General features: G+C 38.2%; 1 protein-coding gene across 1 annotated transcript in view; it reads left to right on the plus strand.

Annotated features, from left to right (window-relative positions):
* Positions 1 to 3,915: 3,915 nt before the first annotated feature.
* The window catches only part of LOC121385468, a 36,558-nt gene continuing 26,175 nt past the window's right edge, over positions 3,916 to 14,298 (plus strand). Inside the window, exons 1-6 of the mRNA XM_041516165.1 lie at positions 3,916 to 4,264; positions 5,689 to 5,786; positions 7,967 to 8,059; positions 10,097 to 10,336; positions 10,590 to 10,684; positions 12,158 to 12,319. Of these exons, the coding sequence (XP_041372099.1) occupies positions 3,973 to 4,264; positions 5,689 to 5,786; positions 7,967 to 8,059; positions 10,097 to 10,336; positions 10,590 to 10,684; positions 12,158 to 12,319 (980 nt within the window). The 5' untranslated portion in view covers positions 3,916 to 3,972. The remainder of the gene's footprint in view (positions 4,265 to 5,688; positions 5,787 to 7,966; positions 8,060 to 10,096; positions 10,337 to 10,589; positions 10,685 to 12,157; positions 12,320 to 14,298) is intronic.

Here is a 14,298-nt window from a genome sequence, read left to right on the forward strand (position 1 = left end):
GAATCTGTTCACGCACTTGTATATGAATCTGTTCACGCACTTGTATATATGAATCTGTTCACGCACTTGTATATATGAATCTGTTCACGCACTTGTATATGAATCTGTTCACGCACTTGTATATGAATCTGTTCACGCACTTGTATATGAATCTGTTCACGCACTTGTATATGAATCTGTTCAAGCACTTGTATATGAATCTGTTTATGAACTTATATTATGAATCTGTTCACGCACTTGTATATGAATCTGTTCACGCACTTATATACGAATCTGTTCATGCACTTATATTATGAATCTGTTAATGCACTTATATGTTAATCGGCATCAACACTGAAAGGAATAGAAACACCGTTTAAAGACACTATAACACTTTTTTATAATTACGGTTTTGTGATTATGGTAAATGTGAAATCAAGAGAAGAAACCCATTACCACTACTCTTGACGTCTATCAACAAGGGATATTTTATATACACTTTCCCACAGATAGGATAATGCACAATGGAAGTGATATCAAATTTAGTTATGTTGTTTTTCAAGTTTTTTAGGTGTTTTTGGGGTTTTTTTTATTTTTATATTTGCATTCTTCAACTGAGCAACTTGAGACTATCAATATAATACAGTATAATACAATACAATAGGTTTATGTATATACATTGGTTAAGGGGAAAGTTTCCCATTAAAAACATACATATGACCTAGTTATAATATAATAATGATAACAACAGCCACTTAATACACGTATCTGCATCAATATGATGCACCGACAAAATAAACATAACCACACACGCGTGCGCGCACGCATACACACACACAAATACACACACACACACATACATAGATGTACACAGAAAGACACGATATTGCACCTTTAACGAATCGTTATTTTTAGCACCTCAAGGGGGGTACAGGCTAAAACGGAACCGTGACAAAACGGAACCATTTTCTTTGGCGAAAACGGAACCATTTTTGTTGGCGAAAACGGAACCTACCATGGCTAAAACGGCACCATATATAAATATATATAACTTATCTTATTTTTAATTTCAGGATTAGGGTTAGAGTTCAGAGCGATGAATAGGGGTTGGGGGGGGGGGGGGGGGTCAATTCGAAAGTCTTTCCACTTTGATGACGTAGACTTGGCACTTTCTCCAGATTGCTTGGGTTAGGTGTCCAATCATCCGCATCCCCAACTAACACTGTTGGTCAAACAGATTAGTTTTTGTAGTAGTAAGCATTAAGACGGATCTGTATGGTGGGGTTAATTATGATAACAACAACAACAACAATACAGGAACAATACAACAACAAGGAAAAGTGTTGTCTTTATTGAATGTGTAAAAATTAAGAAATGCATACACAGCTCACGTTTTCTCCCAACTTCCGGTGGTCTTTTTGTTTTGACTTATTTTATTGAGAAAAATACAAAGTTCACAAGAGCTCTCCTCAGCAAGATTGGCGTCTGGCTCTTGTCAGAGGCGGCTCCCAATGGGAGCGTGCTTGAACAGTTATCTGATGGAAGCACGTAAATAAATTTACCTGACCTGTAGGCCTAGATTGTTTGTGCAACTATCAGAAGTGACACAAAAACATTTATTTTTTCTTTTAATAAATAACTTTTCATTTGAGTTAAGTTGTTTTGTTGGGGTTTTTTTGTCTTATTTACTATTGTAACGATTTCGCTTTCTCAGCACGTGCCCACTAATAGACCGGTGCTCTCGTGCCACTGTTTGGAAAATCAGTGGATCTGAATGATCGTTCCTGTAACTTTACCCATCAATAATCTGATTCATAGAAGGCTGATTAAAGTGCTAATAGGGTGCTAGAAGATGTTAGTATAAGAAGTTCAGAAACCAAGAATAAAATTAAGAAACCAAACATAAGTAGAAAAAGGACAGACAACAAATCAGATTATTCAGGAAAGTATTGGAAATATACAGATTTGTTACACTATTCTTCAAATAAAATTCAATTATGGTGCCGTTTTAGCTAACGCAGGTTCCATTTTGTCCAATTTGGTTCCGTTTTTGCTTGGTGCCGTTTTGGCTCGGTTCCGTTTTAGCTATAACCCCTCAAGGGACACCACTCTATCGACGACAGGAGTTCATTTCAAAATGGCGGCATTCACAAACAGGTGTTGGTCAGAAATATGAATTAAGAATAAGAACTGATTTCTCGAGGAACTTGTTCATTTCAGAATACTTTTGTCATACACTAATCATGCCTTAGTATCTAACTCTATGTATCACACTTATCATTTTCGTAAATAATAGTTGTAAGATATATCTTTGTAGCGTGCAGTTTGTAGTCTGCGGAGTGGCAATCATCCGCCACAGTGCTCCAAATTGTCCCCTCCCCTACTGCCCTAGCAATATTTCAGCCCCTCAGAAGCACCCTTACACAAAATTAAAAGATATATGCATTTATCTTTACATTGTTCAGGCAACAAAACTTGCATGTATGTTATAATAATAATGGGTAGGAGTGGGGGTGGGGTTGTTTGGTTGGGGGGGGGGGTTAGATAATGATAGAACCTAGTCGGAAGGGACGTAGAAACTTAGAAAGTGTGGTTCTTTCTACATTCTAATATTTTTACATACCCTACATATAGCTGGTATTCAAACCATGTTTCAACCAAAATAGTGCAACAAATTGAAATGGACACAAAGTCCAGTTTCAAAGTGCAAACCAAAAATGTATAATAATAACCTACCTTAACAGTTAACTCACTAAATCCCGCTTGAACCTCAAGTTGAAATACATTATCAATATCATTACAGTGATTATCAATATCATTATTGATGAAACAAATCTTCCATATATATATATATGAATATTTTTAAAATTGTGGCATAAATGCATATATCTTTTAATTTTGGGGAAGGATACTTCTGAGAGGGGCTGAAATATTGCTATGGCAGTAGGGGAGGGGACAGTTTGGAGCACTGTGGCAGATGATTGCCACTCAACAACTGCATACTACAAAACTTGCATATATATATATATATATATATATATATATATGTAGATCTACATCTACATGTACATGTGAACATTAAAACCCCAAATAATCTATTGTTATGTTGCTAATTTTAAATCAGCAAATATTTGTTTCTTTTTAAATGAAAAAGTTGGGGGAGGACACTTCTTATGCTGTTCCCCCAAGCTAAAAAGTGGGGATGGGGTGTGTTCCCCTTGTTCCCCACCGATCGACGCAAATGATAACAATGTTTTGTTGGATACCCTCCTGTGCATGTTTATAGAAAAAGTTACATACATGTACCGGTACGTACTAGTGAATAACGTCAGTAAAAGTGTGAGGTCACATGGCAGTCATATTTCCAGTGTTTGAAATAAGCAGTTTGTCCTTTTGTCCTGACAAATGAACATCTGCTCCGAACAAACAGATTGTACCTTGGTGGTTGTCCAGTGGACAAGTAAAAATATTTTGAGCAATGAAAAACATTGTCCTTGTACTTGAATAAAACAAACTATTTATTTGGACAAGTGAAAATATTGTTGGACAAGTCGATTTCTAGGTGTATTTGTCCGGTAGACTAGTGAAAATTCTGCTCATTTCTATTTTTATGGAAGCAAATAAGGGTGTTAAAAATTAAAAACATAAAATTGGATGTAGATGACTATTGAGTTTAACATTAAAAATATGTCTGGTTACTACAATATGTATTTAATCAGTATTTCATATTCACTGCAGGCCCTGTACAAGTAGGTACTAACATGAGTGTATGGGGACTCTTTGATTTAGGGGGGCTGGAGGGGTGGATTTGCCCGAAATTTTATCCAGATAAAATTTGCCCAAATTTTTCCCAAAAGAAACACCCCAAAGACAATAAAGTGAGAAAAAAAAAGAACAGAAAAAAATTGGTACCAAAAACTTTTACTTTTTCAGGTCACACATGAAACTTCCGTCAGTCACCTGAAGAGATTGCTGTGGGCCGTACTGCCGAAAATGACTTCGAAACAAGATGATGTTGACAGCCAGCCTCATGCCTGTCATAGTCATACGGACGATCAGAAAAGGAAGAAAACTGGTGATCCTGTTGTTGCCATACCAACTGCTTCCACTACGCACGAAACACAGAATGGCCGGATGGAGATAACGAAAAGACAACAGGCTGTGGTTGACGCGGATTACGACGATTTCGAGACTCATTGTTTGAAGAGACAGCGAGCGATTGACCCAGACTATGAAGAAATCTCGGATCAGCCCAGCAAACGGCAGAGAGTCATCGAGGAAGATGGTAAGTTATGATGTGGGTCATAGAAATCTTGGAAGGTTGTGGAATTTGTAAATTATGGTTTTTTTTTTAACCTGGAAAGTCGTAAAATTTTGTGTTGAATCATCGAAAAGCCATGGAATATAATAATAAGTTGAGAATCTTTTTTTTTCCCTTCTAAAATAACTCAGCAAACGTTTACATTTCATGTTAAACTACTGTAATATATATTTTTTTAATAATAAAATTATAAACTGCGAAATACAGGGCACAATATTTCACGACAACCGTTGTTCTGTTCGGGTGTTGGTTACACAACTTTAAAATCATGAGAATCGCCAATCGGTTACGTGGTGAACAAGTACATTCTAAAATTAAAAGTACCATATATCAGTAATGAAAGTGAAAATCAGTTTATGTTTTTGAGCTACCAATGTAGCACAGAACCGTAGATCAAGTGTTTTACGATTAGGTAGGCCTAACTCATCGGTTATGAGAACTATATTCACCAGGATTTTATTTCTAAAATTTGACTTGACAACCATGATTTTGACTTTGGGAATTTTAGCGTTGACTTTTGGGAATTTTCAGTTTCATTTAAAAAACATCTTGTTAAAATAGAAAAGACTAATAGTAATACTATATATATACTTGTATTCATTCAAATTAATATCAAGTCTTATGTATTGTTTTCAAAATATGAGAATTATGTACATTGATTGGGAATTTTTTACTCCAATATATTGGGAATAAAAAACGACATAGCTTTTGAGGAATGGTGGTGAATGGTGCCAATTATCAGAGTCTAGAAACATAGGTGATAAAACCCATTTTCTTTCTGGAGGAGCCCCCCCAATTACCCCCTATTGACTGTGTTTGCATTCAATTCCATAGTGCCATACCCAAACACTGCGTAACCAAACAATCGGTTACCTAAATGTAAGTAACTCTCACTTGAACTGACTTCCAGTCAACTAAGATTTTGAAATATTGTCTGCTGAAATAGTACATGGGATATAAAAGATAATGTCTTGTTTGTCTTCATTTAACCTACTGAACCTACTTAGGTTAACCTACTCAAACTTTCTTCCATGAGGACACAAACCCTCTACAGTCCCAGCTAGTGAATTTTTCATCTGGGTCGAAGAGACATAATATATATAAGAATTTTGTGTCATTTATTGTGAATTTATTGATATATAATGTTCCGTCACAAATTGTATAAAATTATATAGTTTCTAACATCTTTTCAATGACCTGTTTTACGTAATGATGTCCCCTTATACAAAACAATGTCATCTTCTGAGGTTTATTGAAGGTTAACATTCAGTTTTTTTAGTGATGTCGTCCAATGTGAATAGAGTAAGTTGTATACCAGCGGGATATATAATACTAGTCATGGGGTTCTTGTTGAAATAGAAATGGTTTTCTCTTTTTTTCTATTTCAGCCAAGGAGGCCACCAAGCGTAAGATAGAGCGAATAATACAAACCCATTTCTCAGCAGAAATCCACAACAAACAGTCGGAAATTAACATCATCGACCAGGTGGGTTTGTGGTTCAACTCCATCAGTAATGTTTGTAATGTCATGGAGGTGTTTTTCCAGAATCAGCTATATGATGGAGTGTGTGTATGTGCTTATTTTCGATACCCATCCATGGGTCTCGCTACATGTCATAAACAATGGTGGGCCCGCCATCTCTTAAGACTAATTTCCAATATGCCCACCATGCATTGACAGCGATAGTAATATCGGTCATCCGTTTATTTAGGCCATCATCCAAAATCACAAGTCATGCCATCATCTTGAACTACCAGAGTAATCAGGTTCATCGTCGTTTACAAGACATTTTCGAAGTACTTGTACCCTGCAAATCTTAGGTACCATCCCTTCCTATAAGTGGGACCAGCTCTACCGATTCCCTCCATCCCTTTCCTGAATACTGGAGAGACCACTGCCATCCAGTGTTGTTCCTAAACATTTGGCAAGGCATGGTAGATTAAACACGTTTTTGGCATTTTCTTCATTTTCAGAGTACTTTGTTTTTTCATTAAAGACAAAACAATTAATTGAACAAAAATTAAATCTAAGACTACATGTATATGTCAAAATTACCAATTGTTTAACATCCACTAAACTACATCAGTGGATCCTTTCAGCTGATTTTTTACCAATTGTTTAACATCCACTAAACTACATCAGTGGATCCTTTCAGCTGATTTGTTACCAATTGTTTAACATCCACTAAACTACATCAGTGGATCCTTTCAGCTGATTTTTTACCAATTGTTTAACATCCACTAAACTACATCAGTGGATCCTTTCAGCTGATTTTGTTCTCTCCTTACAACCAGTGCACCACAACTGGCCAAAGAAGGAAATGTTTTTATTTAACGACACACTCAACACTTTTTATTTATGGTTATATGGTGTCAGACATATGGTTAAGGACCACACAGATATTGAGAGAGGAAACCCCAGGCCTCGACCTCAACTTTTTTCAGTGGTAGCCCATCAGGCTTCCAGGTTATGAAATCTGGTAGCCCTCAGTAAATTTGGTAGCCCACAATTTTAATAAACTTTTAAAAAAGGAGACAAAAAAGCAAAATCATTTATTTTTATTTAAACGTTGTGTTAGGTTGGGTGGGGTTTTTTGGGTGTTTTTTTTTTTAGGTATTTAAGCATCTTGTTGATTGCAAAGTAACTGGAGGTGCAAAAAAAATCTAGTGGCCCAGCAACTACCAGGTTTAAACATCTGGTAGCCCGAGTGAGAAATTGGTAGCCAAAACACCCCGAGCTACTGCTAAGGTCTAGCCCTGAAACCCGCTGTTGCTACTTCATGAGCTACTCTTTTTGATTAGCAGCAAGGAATCTTTTATATGCACCATCTCACAGACAGGATAGTACATACCACAGCCTTTGTTACACCAGTTGTGAAGCACCAACAGGAACGAGAAATAGCTCAATGGGCCCACCGATGCCCATCTTCATAAATCAAGGCTAATATTCGTTCCTCGTATTCAGCCGTGATACATGTAGTCAAGATTACTGATATCCACTACTAGCGCCCTCTATTGGAAGAAAATTTGTAACACCGGTTATGTCCCGTACACAGTGACATTGCTGACCAATCACAGCATCAGTAACATGTGACAATCTTGAAAGCAATATAAAAAATTAACCGCCGAAACCTTTTTTTTAACATATCGTGACAAACACGACATGTTTCCACAGACGCTGACGCTGCCATCTTTGTTTACAATAACAAGGGAATCTATAAGGAGCGTTGCGATTCATTGTAATCAGATCTCATCGCATCCAATGAAATTTAAGCATTTTGTGGCACGATTTCTTGACATGTATCAAGGCTGAATACGAGGAACGAATATTAGCCTTGATTTATGAAGATGACCGATGCCGGATTGATCCTAGATCGATCACACATCAGGCGAGCACTGTACCACTGAGCTACATCCTGCCCCCTACAACTGGTCAAAGGTCGTGGTATGTGCCATCCTGTCTGTGGGAAAGTATATATAAAAGATCCCTTACTGCAGTGTTGTTAAAACGAATAATAAATTGGAAAATCACTGGTGTGTTCAGATGGCGTGAAAAAGAACAGATGAATTGGCATATAACTCTATTATGAATAAAGTTAAAATTCATATAAAAATATGTTACGTTTTAAACCCATTTCAAACGTTTAAACCTTTTCTTTGTTTCAGAGATTGAATCAGTCACGTGTGATGATGGACCGACTACGAGCTTGTATTGTCGCCAACTTCTATGGGACGGCCAGTCAGCAAGGTCTCTCCAAGGTTTGTACTTAGATTTGGTTTTGAGAAACACACAACCATACATTATTAATATCAGAGATGAGAGAGCTACGCAGAAATGCATAAATACACTTTTCCATTTTGTCTATAAAAAAAAACGATGCTAAAACGGAAAACAAAAGTAGTATCGCGCGATCGCAAGTAGTATTGGATTGTAGTACATTCCCGTGACTGGATTTCATCAGCTTCGCTGCGATTGGCCAGTTTTGTCCAGTCCAGGGTGTGTTATTTGAAAGCCTTTGTTTGACTTGGGAAGAAAGAAGGTGAGCAGTAAGCTTTTTTGTTCCAGCCCCTCTCACATCCCTGTAATATACCGGACCTTAGTTTGACACCCAATAGCCAATGTATTTTGTGAGCTGGGGTATCATTAAACATTCTTCATACATTTCATTACGGGCAGGACTGGGCTATATCTCGCTCCAGCCAGTGCACCACGACTGGTATATCAAAGGCTGTGGTATGTGTTATCCTGCCTGTGGGATGGTGCATATAAAAGATCCCTTGCTGCTAATCGGAAAAAGAGTAGACCATGAAGTAGCAACAGTGGGTTTCCTCTCTCAATATCTGTGTGTTCCTTAAAGGGAGGATTAACTCAAATATGAGCCTGGTGTGTTGGAAAGATGCATACCCGGACGACCAACACACACTCACGCTTTAAGAAATGAAAAACACGTAATTTTAGAATTAATAAAAAAACATGATTATTCCTGCTAACTGGGGGCAGCCATTTTGTTTCGTTTTTGTGACCTTTGGTGGTATAGATTGGGGCGAAGTGACGTCAGCTCTGTCCAACGCCTCTGTGCACATTGTAAACAAACACTCTAATTTACGACAAGGCGCTTTGCTTTCATTAAACTGACTTTGTAAAACAACATAAATGACTTGATAGTATAATAAACTATTCAACTAAATATATTTCAATTTGCATCAATAGAACGAAATGGAGTTATAGTATTTTACTCTTTTAAAAAATCCAAAGAAAAAATGCATATTATTAGGACTATTGGTAGGGTACGTTTGAGCAAAAAGGACCACTCACGATACCCAAATGATAATTTTCTTTCTTTTGGGACTACGTAATTGGTCGGTTTTGTGATTTTAGATGGGAAAGTCTACTTAATCAAGGTTTTAACAGAATTACTTACTTTTGGGACTATGTCATTGGTCAGTTTTGTGAGTTTAAATGGGAAAGTCTACTTAATCAAGAGTTTTACAGAATTACTTACAGTAATAGAGCAGGACGGCTGATAATGTCCATTACGATTTGAGGGGTGTCTGCACGGTTATCACACAATACCCTGTGATCTTAATAAAAGAGGCACGTCTTTTTAGTGTCTAGACAGTGTCTGGGGACCGTCTAAATATACACCTGTCAATCATGAACCACATGTACAGGCCACGGAAAGAAAAGACCAATTAACCAAGAAAACACTCTGATTATTATTTCAGTACGTGGGTTAATTTATGTACAAAACATAAGACTGTTATTTCAACACTTTGACAATGGTGGTATATTTTGTATTGAAAAATAATATATACTTGGAGCTGGCTTACTGGGATGGATATTATTACATAACATTGCGATGCATCAGCAAAAATCAGGTATGTTTTGTTTCTTCAGTTCGAAGACTAATTCCTGATGTGACACATTAAGTATTACATAACCACCAGCTCACCAGAGGGCGTATTCACTGGGATGGTACAAAATGGCTGTGCCCGTTATATATAATAGCCGTCACATTTAAGCATTTTATTAATTAACTATAAGATTATACTTGTTGGTGTTAAGCAATAATGTACATTATATATTGTTGAATATGCATACCAGGCCAAATGCCTTAACTGTCTCCTCCTTTAACCATATAACTGTAAATAAAATGTGTTGAGTGCAACGTTAAATAAAACATTTCCTTCCTTCCTTTCTTACATTATAAGTTGTCTGTCTCTATAAAAGGTCTTGTTAGGGTTTTATAAGTTTAGAGACGTAGTCACAGACAACACATCTTGATTATATTTCAGGGTAAACACTTTTCTGCTGAAATTCCGTCCATTCACCCCGCCGTGAAAAAACATCTGGGAAAGGCTCCCGTCTGTGCTGATCAGACGCTTGTGTCACAAAGTAACCTCCCAGAGAAGAAGAGCTCTGCGGGGGAGACTACTCCAGTTACAGACCAGGCAATACCAGCAGCCTCTACAACCGTTAAAGAAGAAGCGACAGCCTCTTTGTGTCAAGCTACGGAAGTGGAACACAAATCTAAGGTTGGTTTCGTGTTACGGTACATGCTGGTAAGATATTGCCTCCTGTTATTTTATTAACATACATGTAGCAGGCCAAAGTATTTATTACATACCTATTCAGTCTTACTATATAGTGATAAAGACATTTTTAAACTGTGTCATAACAGTGCTAACTCTGAGTGAGCTGAAAATTGCACCAAATTTTCTGTGAAAGTTAAAAATTGCCAAAAAAACCCAGTGTGGTGTTGTTGTTGAAGAAGTATTCTTGTTTCAGGTTTCTTCCTCTGCGTCCGCGAGTCGGGTATCGGAAGCGAAGAGAGGATCCAGATTCAGAATAAAGAAAAAGATCATAGTTGGCAATGTGTCTAAGTAAGGACTCAGTCTTATACAACCGTGGTTACATCCTAGCTTTATTGTTACTTTCATTTCATTTCAACTCAATTTTCTTGCTTTCTCAATTTTGTGAGGTAATTTTTTGGTGCATAATTTGGAACAGTTCATCGAAAGTAATTTTGGAGCTATTTGAGTGATTTGACTTCGGTGGACGAATTATAGTGGTTTCTGGAACCTTGCCTTATTGGGAGCCATCGTGGTTGATCTCTAATTTAATTTCAACTTATTTTCGTGTTTATATCCAATAAAGGTTCAAGCACGCCATCCTGGGCACACACCTCAGCTATCTGAGCTGTCTGTCCGGGACAGTGGGTTAGTTGTAAAGCGCTCACTTGATGCACGGTCGGTTTCGGATCGATCCCTGTCAGTGGGTCCACCGTAAGAGATACGGACACAGAGCCAGCAGAACATTTCGCCAAATTATCTATTACAGTTCAAAATTTGCAAAAACCAGGGCTAGCTCTGGCAGTCGCCAAATTATCTATTACAGTTCAAAATTTGCAAAAACCAGGGCTAGCTCTGGCAGTCGCCAAATTATCTATTACAGTTCAAAATTTGCAAAAACCAGGGCTAGCTCTGGCAGTCGGCAAATTATCTATTACAGTTCAAAATTTGCAAAAACCAGGGCTAGCTGTGGCAGTCGCCAAATTCGCCATTTGAAAATTTCAGAATCAATCGGCAAATTTTATTTTAATTTGGCAAAACAATTGATATTTTGTTAGAAAATAACTGGATTTTCTGCAATTTTTTAAGTTTAGTAGATAATTTGGCGAAAACTTTTGTTGACCCAGAGCCAGCCCTGAAAACTCACTTTATTTTCCAACAAAATATCAATATTTATATTAAATGTTTTTTTCAAATTGAAATAAAATTCGCCAATTGTTTTTAAAATTTGCAATTGGCGGATTTGGCGAGTGGCAGAGCTAGCCCTGGGACATTTGTTGGACCCGGTAGACGACATGTATTGCTTTAGTAGTACTCTCAATGCTCGTTCGGTCGCGGTTTAGTTTGAGGTTCAGCGGTGCTAAACATTATGGGCAACAGTTCCACACCTCACCCCATCTACTACCTGTTTTAAGTGGTAAAGCGCTTGCTTGATGCACGGTCAATCTAGGATCGAGTCCCATCGGTGGGCCCATTGGGCTATTTCTCGTTCCAGCCAGTGCACCACAACTGGTACATGTATATCAAAGACTGTGGTATGTGCTATCCTGTGGAATGTTGCGTATAAAAGATCCTTTACCACAAATGGAAAATTGTAATAGGTTTTTTCTCTAAAAACTTATCAAATGTTTTACATCCAATAGGCTGAATAGCCGATGATTAATAACTCAATGTGCTCTAGTGGTGTTGTTAAACAAAACAAACTTTAACTTTGGTGATTGTGTGACTGACAGTTTCTTGCCCTGCCTAGTATACACATGTTTTACTTGTTGATTGTTTCTCCAGGTTTATTCCCATAGACCGACGCGACGTCAACGACCAGGCGTCACACAAGTGGATGGTGTACGTGCGCGGGCCACAGGATGAGCCGAAGATTAACGACTTCGTGAAGAAAGTTTGGTTCTTCCTCCACCCCAGCTACAGACCAAACGACTTGGTTGAGATCAGGTAATACATGTATATTCAGTATTAATCCCACCTACAAGTAATATATTCATTGAAATCCGATAATATATTTGTTATTAACACCAACTAAAGGTAATATATTCATTATTAACCCCAGCTACAGACCAAATGACTTGGTTGAAATCAGGTCATATATTCAATATTAACCCCAGCTGCAGGCAATATATTCATTATTAACCCCAGCTACAGACCAAATGACTTGGTTGAAATCAGGTCATATATTCAATATTAACCCCAGCTACAGACCGAATGACTTGGTTGAAATCAGGTAATATATTCATTATTAACCCCAGCTACAGACCAAATGACTTGGTTGAAATCAGGTCATATATTCATTATTAACCCCAGCTACAGACCAAATGACTTGGTTGAAATCAGGTAATATATTCATTATTAAACCCAGCTACAGACCGAATGACTTGGTTGAAATCAGGTCATATATTCAATATTAACCCCAGCTACAGACCAAATGACTTGGTTGAAATCAGGTCATATATTCAATATTAACCCCAGCTACAGGCAATATATTCATTATTAAACCCAGCTACAGACCGAATGACTTGGTTTAAATTGGGTAACAGATTTTCAAGTTACTCTGTGCATCTCTTTTTTTTTTCGCAATCACTGCCGGTGGGCCCATTGGGCTATTTCCCATTCCAGGCAGTGTGCCACAGCTGGTATATTAAAGGCAGTGGTATGTGCTATCCTGTCTATGGGATGGTGCATATAAAAGATCCCTTGCTACTATTGGAAAAATATAGCGTGTTTCCACTCTTAAGACTGTCCGAATTACCAAATGTTTGACATCTAATAGCTGATGATTAATAAATCAATGATCTCTAGTGGTGTCATTTTAAAAGAAAACAAACTTTTCTATAGACATTACCTGTCCTCAAACAAGTGCACCTCCCCCCCACGCAAGTGGTCTGGTCCTAACATCCCAACAGCCAATGGGATGGCCTAAATTCTTCTACTGCATACTGCTCTCTAGTTCCGGTCACATGACTGTAACTTCCTTCTTTTTCTCTTCGCTAAAGGGTCTGGACGTCCTTTTGCTTGGCTCTGTTGGAGTCAACTTTTTTATAAGACCTTTGGTTTTGTATTCGTGTTTGGGTGAAATGTTTTTCACCTTCGTTTTCATTAGCTTTCGTATGTTCTTTTCGCGTATTTCGCTTGACTTTCCAAGCGTTTAATTACATGAAATGTTGTTTATTTTGCCGGTTGTCGTGTCGGACGCCATTTGCAAAATGGCGTCTGTGTTGACTGGCTTTGTGTTTGGGTGAAATGTTTTTCACCTTAATTTTCGTTAGCTTTCGTATGTCTTTCGCGTATTTCGCTTGACTTGCCAAGTGTTAATTACATGAAATGTTGTTATATCGCCCGTTGTCGTGTCGGACGCCATTTGCAAAATGGCGTCTTTATTTACCGACTTTGTATTTGTGTTATGGTTGGTTTTTCTTTCTTTTCACAGATTGAAAAATTACTATTATCATATCTGATAATGTTCAGGCGACTAGTTCGAGCGTGTTACGCTGCAAGAAGTTAGTGCCGGCGGCGACCCACACGACTTATGTCCAGGTTGTCGTGTTCGTGTGGCCTCACTTCTAGATGCGACCTTTGTGCGGGCTTGTCTGATGTCGAGTTCGCGGCTTACCTGAAGGTGGTGTCAGCGAGGACCAAGAAGGTGGAATCTTCGCCTTCGATTGCTGACTCCGTGGCGGAAGTGTTACGTTCAATTCTACCGACCATGCTGGAAGAAACAATGGCGTCAATGGCGACCTTACCCAAACCGGCGGGTTCGGGGTCAGGTCCGGTTCCAGTCCCCTCTTCAGGGGGTGCGGCTTCTTCAGCTCCACCGATACCTAAGACTTCGGATGACAGGCCTGCGGTCTCTACGCAGCCCTCTAAGAAGCCGGTTCATTCAGATAGACGCTCCACGGATTCCAAGGCTCACCGATCTT

This window comes from Gigantopelta aegis, chromosome 11, assembly GCF_016097555.1.
Source record: "Gigantopelta aegis isolate Gae_Host chromosome 11, Gae_host_genome, whole genome shotgun sequence".
NCBI lineage: Eukaryota > Metazoa > Mollusca > Gastropoda > Neomphalida > Peltospiridae > Gigantopelta > Gigantopelta aegis.